Source organism: Pholis gunnellus (genome assembly GCF_910591455.1).
Source record: "Pholis gunnellus genome assembly, chromosome: 12".
In the NCBI taxonomy this organism is placed as follows: Eukaryota; Metazoa; Chordata; class Actinopteri; order Perciformes; family Pholidae; genus Pholis; species Pholis gunnellus.
Window position 1 is genome coordinate 5118297 of NC_136539.1, and position 12670 is coordinate 5130966.

The 12670-nt window shown below is 40.6% G+C and overlaps 1 protein-coding gene across 1 annotated transcript; it reads right to left on the minus strand.

Moving 5' to 3' along the window:
* Positions 1–1759: 1759 nt before the first annotated feature.
* Positions 1760–11742, minus strand: LOC306703645 (organic cation/carnitine transporter 2-like; the record flags this gene model as incomplete). The annotated part of the gene is made up of 11 exons (XM_079169659.1): positions 1760–1862; positions 2486–2621; positions 3189–3371; positions 4713–4924; positions 5123–5223; positions 5303–5429; positions 6427–6598; positions 6830–6984; positions 8266–8369; positions 9549–9755; positions 11533–11742. 11 exons carry the CDS (start codon positions 11740–11742, stop codon positions 1760–1762), a joined length of 1710 nt encoding a protein of 569 aa, XP_079025785.1.
* Between the last annotated feature and the right edge of the window lie 928 nt (positions 11743–12670).

Genomic DNA, 12670 nt, shown 5'->3' on the forward strand with positions numbered 1-12670 from the left:
CATTGGCCTACTATTTTAAACATTTATTATAGTGACTCATAAGAGACATTCAAAGCAATGAAATGGGGGATATTAACTTACTTGTATAGGGCTGCGGAATCTCTGCAAATCTGTAATATCCAGTAGTGCAATATGTCAGCTATCCTACTGTTTTTAGGCCACAGCAAATATATATTTTCTATTTATAATATATATTTTTGTACTATATATTTTTTATTACTGTGTGGTGTGTGAATACACACATGGTGTCTGTTTAATAAACAAATAAATAAACAAACCAAGAATAAACAGTCACACTATAGCGGGCCTGTGTGGCTGCAGGGGTCTTTGAAAAGAAAGTCAAACTGTTGGACAAACCACAGTTTTGTTAAGATGTAGTTATTGACCTATTATGGCACCTGAAGAAAAGTAAAAATACCTTTAGGAACATATAAACAAATGTACTGCTAATGTTGTCTACCCTAATTCTTTACAGTATGTTAAAATATATACATTCTTTTTTCTATATATACATTCTTTTTTATTTTGTGTGCCTATTTACCTGGTTTCCGGTGTAACACCGTAGTTTAATGAAGCTGGAACCACATATCCGGGGCGGAGCCACAGCCAGACAGGCCACGCCCTATCCCGTTCAGACCACTGAGAAGTTCAGGTGCCCTCAGAAACTGCACTATCCGATCTATAGTATCCGATTTATGTTCAAATTAAAACAATAAACCCTATATATGAAAACATCAAGTCAACAAACATTACATTAATATAATAATTAATATAAAGGTTTTGAATGACTCTATTCATCACATTAAATACATATCCATATATTTCTTCATTGCAGCAATAGAAACCAAACAATACATTCTTTATATACAAAACTAAAATTTCAAGTTCATATTATATCTGAATGTTCTAATGTGGCATTGCTACTGCTGACACCACTGTGACTGCTGCTACAGGAGCAACATAGGCCTACTACTGACGAGCTCTAATCTGTTCAGATTACACATTCAAATTTCATGTTAAATTCAGTTTATGATCTATATTACTTTCCAGCTTCGTATCTATGCTGAGATTGATTGTCACATTCATGTCATGTCTATCATCTCAAGTGCCCCAATGTTTCAAACCATCAGTAGAAACATAGTAAACTAGGTCTAAAGCAAATGAAGCCAACAGCTATGTCAATTTTAAAGTCCATTTTAATGTTCTGCTGACTTAAAGGAACTGTGTGTACGCTTTGGGGGGTTTATGGGAAGAAATGTAATATAATATTCATAACTATGCTTTTATATATTTTTATTTTTCGTGTATTATGACCTGAAACTAAGAATTGCTGTGTTTTTTCGCTTAAAATGAACTGTTTATATCTTCACAGAGAGTGGGTCCTCTGCACCGAGTGTGCCATGTTGCACTGCCATGTGCCAACAGTAGCAGAGAAAAGACAAACCAAACGCTGGCTCTAGAAAGCCAGCGTTTGGTTACGTTACCCGAAGATCACCATATTCTCCGACATGCTGGAAAAGGGAGGGGTGAGCGGAGGAGTGTTGAGTTGGATGCAATCTGCAACTTCACCATTAGATGCCACACTGCACAGCAACATGTCCTTACTGTATGTGAACACAATAAACTGTTCATAAGGTGTAAGTGAATGTATCACTCCAAATGTTCACAAGTCTAAAATGCAGTTCATTAAATCTAACAGGTTTGGGTGGTTTTAGTTTCATCCATAGCTCTGTTTTTCTATCCATTTGTGTCCGGAGTCTTATAGGCGAGTTGTGCAGATGATCTCAGGTGCAGTAGTCGGGTCTTTAGCTGATTTCCCATCATCCTTTGGAGGAGGCGTGGAGGCCCATGGCCACTTGAACCTGTATGAGGAGAGCTACATTATTCAATCTGTTTTTTTTTTTTAAATTGCACATATTTTGTTTTAGATTTCTTTACACATTTTTATATTGGATTCGATATGGTAGATCTTCCTTTCACATGTATATCTTCTCTTTTTGGTTCTTCATGGCCAGCTGCTGTTTCTTATTGTGCCCATGCTATTTTGTTGTTGCATCCATTAAAAACTCAAACCTGCTGTTTCATTTTTTAATGCTGTTTTTGGAGAACTGAGCTGCAAAGATCTAAGCCACGCCAGCACAGTGTGAGTGTTCTTCTAAAAAGCAGCACTGTGGAGTAAAAGGTGTGGATGACCTGTTGGTGGTGTGGCTGTTTCTGCATGTATTATTGCTTCCTACAATCAAAACTGACCAGAATAAGCCCATATGTACATTTTTCTGTTTTACATTATGTCTTTTGATTTTTGTAATGTGTTTTTTGATAAACACCAAATCATCAAGACTCATCAATCCTATTTTTCTGATTTGTTGTTGTTTAGACTAGTATTCCGATAGTTTCAGTCACTTAATTTCAAAGATTCAGTCAGATTCGCAGACTATCATTTTTCCTATGATGATTGCATCACCACTCAAATGTGCAGACTGACCGCTGTGTGACCGGCATCTGCTGGATGGTGTCGGGCAGCGGCTGTCTGAAGGTCTCCGGCAGGAAGACGCAGATCACAACACTGAGCACCGATAGAGAACCCACAATGATCCACGGCAGGAACTGATTGAAAGCAGCTGGAGACAAAACCAGACCACATCAGTGAGTTCATACTATGCCCAATAAGGTCCTTTATTCAAATCTTTACCACATCTGTATCCCCAGATCAAACCGAGGGCAACTGAAAAAAAATCTTTTTTGTCATTTGGGTGAACTCACCCTTTAAAAACCAGAAGTGAATGCATCACAAGAGCAGCCTCACACCTACTATAGATGGATTACTGAACGGGCCGACAGGACACAGGCCCAGGGACCCAACAGGTTAGGGGGCCAGAGCTTCAGTTTGAAGCTACTGCTAACATTTCTTGTTGGGAAGTCACAAAGAGAAGCAAAACTAACACAGAAATGACGCCAAATGACTACAAAGGGATGTAAAACAACCCAAAATATGTCTCTTTGAATCTGTGGCTCTTGTTCTTATGGTGGAAGGGTGAGGCCCTTTACTGTGACCAGGGGCCCATTGTCTCTTAATCCGTCCATGGCTACTACTTGAGCTGGTACTGGCGGTACCACTACGACAACACATATTTTGTTGTAATAAGTTATTGTATATACTCTATAAACTCCACAGGATAATGTCTCACCCAGCTCCAGCAGGTATGGGGAAACAGAGGATCCCACTCTGGAGAACATGGCACAGGTAGACATTGCTGTGTTCCTGATGACTGTGGGAGACAGCTCACCGGTGTATATGTACAACATCCCCATGCCGCCCAGAATGCCAAATTTACCCACCAGCACCAGGATCAGGGTGAGAACTGGTTGACCTGCAGGAAGGAGGAGGAATGTAAGTAATTGATTGGGGGATACCAAACATTTCTGAAGCACTCCCCAAGACATGGGGATCGTACCATGACTAGGCACGGCAGGCCGGCCAAGCTTTGTATTTCTCAACAGGTGTGATACACATGGGGCTGTAATGAGAGAGGTATTTTGTGTATAAAGTGGTTGAAAGGTGACGTCTTGTTTTTTAGACTTTCCAAAACCACCAGAGCAAAATTGCAAGGAATAGTTTAAACCCTGTTTTTATCTACTCTAACATGAGTCGTTAACATGCGAGGCCACTAAGCTTACTGCATAATTTACAGTAGTCCCAAAGCCAAAGAGTAAAAGCTAACTACATTATTTTGTGGGATTATAGGTTACATTAGAAACATCCCTAATTACACTTTGGCCGGGGATAGACAACTTCTGTCCCAGTGTGTTAGCATTATATCATGTATGCAGCCTTCAAGTGCACATTTAAAGGTTCAACTTGATCCTTAGCAGAGCTATGGAGCTCTTACCTAACATTTGTTTTGCTGCGTAATCTCGTCCCCAAAAATAAGTCGTGCCGAGTGACTTCACAAAAATAGACAATTTGTGTCCCAGTACACAAAAAACAATAAACCAGTAATGGCAGTGAAGTAGACAAGCATGTAAACTATGCTGATTTAAAATACTTAAAAAATTTTACAATTCTTCCATGAACTGAAAACACACGGTGAAAGGGTTAAAGTTGTAAAACCAAAATACAGATGAATCCCAGAACGGACAATGCCGTGTTAGCAACCTGCCAATCACAAGGGAGCCTGCTTTACCCTGCGTTATCTTCCATTTTGCTTTTAATGGACCATAATTTACTAAATGAATATCATGCTGTATTGAAGAAGACTTGAAACTAGCAATTTAGACCATAAAGTAATGTTTACAATGTTTACTGAGGTACTAAATCAAGAGAGAAGTAGAGTCATTTTCTCACAAACTTCTATGCATTAAATTTTCTTTTTGCAACCAGAGGAGTCTCCACCTGATGGCCATTAGAAAGAATGCAAGATTAAGGCACTTTCAGATTGGCTGCACTTTTCAGAAGCCAATGCCGCCTGGTCCTGTCTCATTCTCAACCTCAGTCACATGAATGGCAGAAGTAAAACATCTCTGGATTCAGCTATTAGTGCATTTACAACTTTTAGGAGGTAATTGTTTAAACAAGGGTTATTCAAGTGTTACTCGCGTTGATTAACCAAAAACGCATCCCGAGAAGGACACGGAATTTGTAGCTACAGGGCTTGGCAACTATGTCAAATGTTTTTCAAAGTGCTGCACTCTTCCTGGCAGCTTTGTCTTACTTAGAGTGATCTGGATGAGCAGCAGCGCTAGCCCCCCCAGCAGTGTGAAGAAGATATATGACGGGCGGCGAGGAAGACTGCGTGCCGCCAGCCAGCTAGCAGTGTACGCTGGGAGCTCAACAGCCGACAACAGGAAGTAGTTCAGGAAGGGGTTGCCATAAAGACCAGACATGTTGAATGACAATCCAAAGTAACATACACTGATAGAAAACCTGCAGACAACAAGAGAACAACACTTTATCACAGTAAAAGTTGTGGAAAAGAACAAGTTGTTGAGATACTGTATCTTGCTCTGGATGGAAAAACAAAACAGCCTTACTATTGGTAGCGCTAGTAAAGGCTAGCAAAGAAAGAGGAAATATTCCAGATTTTCAGGTAAATTCTGGTGATGGAAAAGGGTCTTAACTCACCATATGAACCACAGAATAAGTGACATATGTCGAATGTTTGATGTCCTCAGCAGGTCCAGAATGCTGAGGGACTCTGCCTTCTCACTGGTTGCTTTTTCAACCTATGGAAAGACAGAAACTGCAGTACAAAGTCCATCGTCCTTAAGTTCTCGAAAAAAGGCTGAGGTTTGAGGTTCTTACATTGGCTGAGAGGAAGATGACATCTGGAGCTTCCACTCGGTTCTCCAGAGCCGCTGACCTCAGCAGGAGTTCTGCTTCCTGAATACGGCCACGAGACACCAACCAGCGCGGAGACTCTGGAATCAGCCTTTTGGACAGAAAATTGCAAATGTTTTGGTGAGAATTGGAGATGGAATCTAGATCACCCTGGTTCATCCATCTGTGTGCAATGCAGTCCATCAATGATCTGAGATTCATGGCGAAAAGTTACAAGACACTGGCTTAAATGTATTTTCTGAACAGGTGCAGGCGGTATGCTCAAGCTAAAACAGGGCGTGAAGTTGCACTTTCACAACACTTTCCAACCCCAACTCGTCACATATTGACGCTTTTTCAGGAGTAACTCAACAACACTTTGGGACATGAACACGGGCCTCGTATCCCGGCCTGGTTGAAAGTCCTGTATTTGTTTGACCCACCTGCCCAATGTTGGTATTTAGTTCTTAAAATACGTCATCACTCTCCCAGGGCATTTTCTCCGTGCGTCTAATAATGACACAGATTGTTATCGGATACTGAAGGGCGGAAAAAGCGTCAGTATTTGACTCCCAGGGAATGAAAATGGGCTAAATTTAAACATGCAGTAGGGAGTTCATTAAGTGGGGTGTTCCCAAGTGGCTGTGTGGACGGGGAAGGCCAGTTTGAGTGATGAATCCATGAGTCTTAAGCTTATCACTTAACACTGAACTGCAACCCTTCATGACACAATGATACAGGATTTTAGAACAGTGATACGTTATCACGACGACAATTCTTTTATCGTTTGGTAGAACATGGATATATATGGTGATCATGTAACAAAGTAATATACCATGGAATGTTCACATGCATGTATTTGACCGGGACAATGATGCATTACGTTGCAGCAAACACTGAGCCACTGCGCGTTTCTTACAGAAGCCCAACCTCAACAAGTGGTCCCATTCAGATGAAAGAAAGGCTTTCGGCTTTTCACGCAGTTCTTTTATCCGTCTGAACGTGGCATGAAGAAGTCTTTGACATTACAGAAAAAATAATCTGAAAACGAATGAATTGAATAGTAGCAAATGCAGATTGATCTTCATAGTGTACTGAGGTCATCTTACCACCAGAGAGGGATACAGGCCAGGCCTGGCACAGCCATCGCCAGAGACAGGTGTCTCCAGCTCCTGACCAGGTATGCAGTGCCAGGCAGCATCAATACACCTAACACGTAGGCCCAAGGCATGCACAGGCTGGAGAAGAGAACTCTGGTTGAACCCATCAGGATCTCTGAGCCTGTGAAGGAAACATTTTTTAAAAAGTGTCATGCAAAGCATCGGCTTTGAAAGTATACAAGGTCAAAACATACAGAAGAAGATTTCAAATGGTCCTCATCGGTATCAACATGGTCTCATTCTGTCCTCCAGTGAGACTCCATCGAGATCAACAACAATAACACAAGAGCACGCAACCGTGGAGTGAAGGACAAATGTCAGCAGTCACAGTATCGAAATGAAAAAGCCATACCCAGTACAAACAAAACTACGTAGCAGGTGAGCTGACCCAGGCCCATCATGAAGAAGAGCACGATGAAGACAGGCCAGGATGTAGCAAAGGCCAACGCGCTGCTGAAGATGCTCAGGGAGATGATGGCACCAAACATCACCGGCTTCCTGCCAAACCTGAAGTATAAACACAACAGAGTGGTATCAGCCACAACTGCAGCACAGATTTTCCTCTATTCAGATATTAATTAGAAAAATAGGATGGTATTGTTGGAAGATACCATGACGGTCGTCCAAGTCCGGGCAAACCATGTTTTTGAATGTTCAGGTTGAACATTAAGTATCTTTCAGCTAACCTGTGGCTACGGCTCGGGAGAGAGAGGGATCGTCCACCAATCGTACAATCAGCTGTGCGATCCCTAGCCCCTGCAGTCTACATGTCAAAGTGTCCTTGGGCAAGATACGGAACTCCAAATTGCTCGATTTATCCCTCCTTGGTAGCAGTTGGTACCTTGAATGGTAGCTTATGCACCAGTGTATGAACAGTGAACGCTGGCTTGTGTTGTAAAGAGCTTTGAGTCGTCGCTAAGACTAGAAGAGTGCAATATAGATACAGTCCGTCTAACGAAACCTCAAACATATGCTGTATGTCTAAGCTTAAGTTTTTACCATACACTTCCTTTTTTACATGACGTGTGGCATGTGTTTAGTCAATGCTTGGTTCGCTCACAGCTAACTACCAGACAGAGATGGGCAAAAATACATCAAAATGTATTTTGATACAAAATACAAAATACCCCCAAATAAATGTATAACAACAAAATACAAAATACTGGTGCCAGAAAATCTAACAAAATACATGTATTTTGTATTTAAAATATAGGAAATACTTTTTTCTGGATTTTCCGTTTTCTCACAATTTGGTATAGCAGAGCATTCAGGTTTATATAATGTACACAAAGCTCTGGTGAACCCCACAAAAAGGAAGAACAGTCACAGAATGTCAGTGTAACTAAGCAAAGCTATTGAAAGACAACAACTTGATTGATTAATGTATATATATATTTTTATTAATGGGACTTAACAGCCCATAACTGTTGGCTTTGTATCAAAAAGAAAATATTCATCACATATGAAATACAAGCTCCCAATCTCCCTCTTCCTATAGCTAGCTACTCGACTGATAAGTTAACTTGCTAAACACTGGCTATGCACTAGCCTAGACAGCATGCTAGCGTCATTAGCATGTTAGCATCGATCGCTTGATATTATAACCATCACCATGTATATAGCCAGACCCAGACATAAGTTATACATCAAGCTAGTTGACATCTGTCACACTCAGATACAATATTTAACTTGACCTGAAAATACGTATTTCAAATACAAGTAATAGAAATACTGCCCATCTCTGCTACCAGACATGCTTTGGCAAAACATTCTACATCTGAAAAGTACCGGTCAGAGATCTGTCCAGAGACGAAGCATCCGAACAATCCCCCCAGGAAGTAGACGAGGGAGGTCAGCGGCTGTTTCCATTGGTCGCTGCACACCAGGTTGAACTTAAAGACAAGGCACATGTGGGAATTCTGCAGCAGACATAAAAACTATAAAGTGGAATAATACTACGGACATAACACTGTATTGTATTGTATTGTATAACACTGGAATACAAAGCAAACATGGGAATGGAGGATTAACACAATAAACAGACATTAAAAGCATGAAGTGGTCACCAGCAGTCAGTCTTTTGACCAGCTGTGCTTGTTTTGCTGTTCTTCCTGTTCCTGTACTTCTTTATCCTGAGTCTAAATGCCCTGAGTCTCTTTTCATCTCATGCTTTTGCCCAAGTTTCTCAATCCCTGTTTTCTGCTTAAACCCACTGGTTCTTCCTCTGATCACGGTCCTCCAGCAACCAACTCCTTTGAGTCTGGTCTGCAGTGTTCAGCTTCTCATATTCTGGTCCTTCAGTATTCATATTCTTAGAAACTGTCTTCAATTATATTCTTTGTTAATCTCACAGTCTATCTCTTAAGTAAGTCTCAGTGAGCCTAAATATTTATTGTGTCAAACTCACAACAGAAAAAAGGACAAACAAACTGCAATACCTCTACAAACATGGAAACAAAAACTAGATCTGTATTCAAAATCCCTCTCTATATGTCATCAATAAACTATAAAGTATACTATTTAGTTACCGGCACTGTTTTGGCAGTTAAAAGATATACAGACGATGCTTTATTCATCCTCTTGGGGAAATTCAGGTGTCCAGTTTTCCTCAGTGAACTCAGAAGTCAAAACCCAGTCAGAAGTAGTTTGTAGTGTGTAAATGGGACGCAGGTTAGATTAGCGCAACAGAAATTGAAATACAGCTGCTCTTTTTTGTATTTGCACATAAAATAATCTGACTAAAAGTTCAATCCAGATTCAATAACAAACACAAACATAGGTTTAGTAGCTGCAGCTGTTGTGCAACAGAAGTTGTGGCATTACATCACACAGGTAGAGGAATTATGCGAGAGACACCAATCCAGTCATTTCAGTGTAATCACCTATAAGGCAACGAGTGGTGACCAGTGAGAGAAGTCATGAGCCCTTCAGACCAAGGTTTAAACAGGAATGAACAATAGATGGATGAAGGTTGTGGGTGACAAATGGAAACAGTAAAAATAAAATGTAGTGTATTAGTACTCGCAGAAGTAAATTCCATAGTAGCAACAGTAGCAGCAGTTGCTCAGTACCTCACTGACTACAGTAGACTGGTAGTGCTCAGTACTGTAGGTCCATCCATCTTTACAGTCCTCCTGTGTCAGGCTGGAGAGGAGGACCTCTGGACTTGACAGATTGTGGAGCAGATCCTGGCTGGGTCTGGTTCCCATGGCAGACAGGTTCTGCACCAGGTCCAGCTCGTACCGGCTACAACTGCTCCTCTCTGGCCGCCCGGCCACCTGCTGATCAGGAAAAACAACATCATCATTATTCAACTTGTGCTGCAACAACAGGAGGTAGACTGAAACCAAACAGACCGTATCCGATCAAACTAGACCAGTTCTAACCTGCACGAGGCTCGCTTCCTGGATCAGAGATGCGTAGTGAATTATTAGCTGACTGGATTTCACAGTATTTGAAAACCCATCAGCTGTGTGGTTTCTCAGTATTCATCCAGATGGATAGAAAAACATTCTATTTGGAAATGATTTACTGTATTACTGTCCTGTACACCGTAACATGAGCATTTGATGAAATATACAGTATGTAGTCTCTTTCTATACCTTGCTAGTTTGTATGATAAGCTTGAACAGAATTAACATGACCTGAAAATCACATTACTGGAAATGAACTTTACTTTCTGCTTTACACTTATATACTTGCTTTATACATTATTCTTATATATTACTCCTCTACAAGTCAGAAGTAAGTATTGCAGTACATCTATTTGACACCTATCATTACTCTTCTACTAATTTTTCATATCCATTTCTTGTAACAAGACAATAAAATATGATCAATTCTTATAGATTGAACTACCCAGTAGTTGTTAAAATGAGCTCAACCTAACCTTGAACAGTAAAATGCTTCTTACATTTGTATGCATCAGTACAGGTGATGAAATCATTTCAGATATAGTAATATAACACTGGCAGCAGCCATTTAGCAGCACAACAAGCACTTTCAATACTTAAAGTACATTTGACTGATTCTGTGCTTTTCTTGTTTAATAGTCTGAATGCATGTTGTACTGACTTTAACAATATCCAGTTGATCTTAGAGCCACTGGGGGGGCGAACGGGAGAACATGTTCGGACTCCAGTGAGTCTTTCTTTCGATCCGTTGATCCATTTAATCCATTTGCACATTGACACCATAACAGAACACCACAGTATACTTGACAGGATAATATAAGACATTGAATCTCTAAACTGACATGATGGCTGACACGACACGGTCAAAAATTGTCAGCCTCCCGTCCACACACACCTGATCCTCATTACCCTTACCTATATGCACTTTCTGCCAATGTGCCACCCTGTGTTCAATGTCCGAACTGCATATATAAATCCACCTTGTGTTACCCTCAAAGACAAAAGAAAACAACAAAACCACATTATGGCTCCAACACGTTAGTTTTTACTTGAGTATTTTTTGTATTGCTGTTTTTCTACTTTTAGTAAAAGGTCTGAATACTTCTGCAAAAATATAATTTTCAAAGCTTTGTGCACCACAAACAATATTGAATTCACCTCCATTGTAATGAGATGGGTGTTCAGGTGGCAGAACATAAAACTTGTTACGCAGCGGGGAGATAAATAATCCTAAAACTGTTAGGTCAAACCACGGACAAAGGAAAAGTGAGTGGGATTTCATACTTTCGGATTTAGGTGAGTTGACCTTTTCAATGTGAGTCATCAACTTTAATAGAAGTATTTTTGATGAAGTTCAATATTCACTCTCTTTTAACTCTGTTTTGGTCCCTACCAACTCCTGAGGGAAACATCTGGCTCTTTATCTGCCTAACGCTTCACTCGGTTCACCAGCTGGTTGCTAACTCTGTCTGTCTGCTGTTTGGTGGGGAGTAGGTAGTGTAGTGGGCTTGTGGATTAAAAAAAAGCTGCCCGCTACGACCGAAAATAACGATGAAATATCAGTGATGGTAAAACACTCCGTAGAGCCGAGGAGATTTTGTGGATCACTTGTGGAAGGCACAGACACAGGCGCAGTTCTGACCTGTACTGGGATGCTGGCCTGGATCCAGTCCTGGCTCAGGTTGCTGTGGTGGGGGATGGAGCAGTGGTGGGGGGGCGTAGCCAGCAGCAAGATGACGGACAGCAGGTTGTATCCACCTGGGATGGCGGTGAGACAGAGCAGGAAGAAGACTCTCTTCTGGAACGGGCCCCAGGTCCCCAAAAAAGACAGGGACTCCTCGTAGTCCTGCATTTTGCTGGACTGTACTTATACTCTATTCTGTTCGACTCTGTTGTTTGTCTGTTTTTGTACTGTGCACCTGCAGTCTATAATTTAATTCATTAAGAACTACTATAACCACTAAAGTAATTGACAATCAGGCTGACTATAAATGCTCAACAAATAGATACTTTTAGACGACAGTTAGAAATGTTACTCTGACAGGTGCAAAAACAATATGTAGGCTAGGCAATATACCAACAAGAAGAACAAATACAATTCTCCTAATAAAATATAAAAAATGATAAAAAAAAATTCTCTCTGAATAAAAATACTGCTAATGCACCTGTTGCAGCAGTTGTCAGCTTCTCAGTGAGGCTTCACACCTAGACAAGACACAAGAACTACACCTCTCCTCCTCCTCCTCTTTTCAAAAGGCTGTGCTCATAGCTCCACTACTTATGCAACTTCTCATGTTGGGAAGAAATCCCCACTCCATATCGGAAATAGGCAGAGAGAGAGAGAGAGAGAGAGAGAGAGAGAGAGAGAGAGAGAGAGAGAGAGAGAGGCAGGGATAAACATTGTGTCCCGATTGTGGTGTTGTTGTGACTAAATGACAAGATAAGGGAGCGAGTCAAGAGTCTGAAGACGTACAGTTTGATTAAATAAAGTTGAGACTATATGTTTTTATTGCTGTTGTTTTGTGCAAAAGTGTTTATTGAAATGTCTTTCATTTTCTATTTTTGATTCTTGACATTTGTTTTTTCAATGCTTGAAGTGTAAAACATAAAATGCCGATACACTACTGTTGTAGTGTATCGGCCGCTACCAGCAATCTCATGCTACTTATTTCTATTCATGGATTATTTCTTTAAGCATGTTATACTGTGTCAGTCACAATGAGTTGTAATCTTATTGTTATAATAATACACTTGGGCTATGCATCTTCTATAGTGGGCCT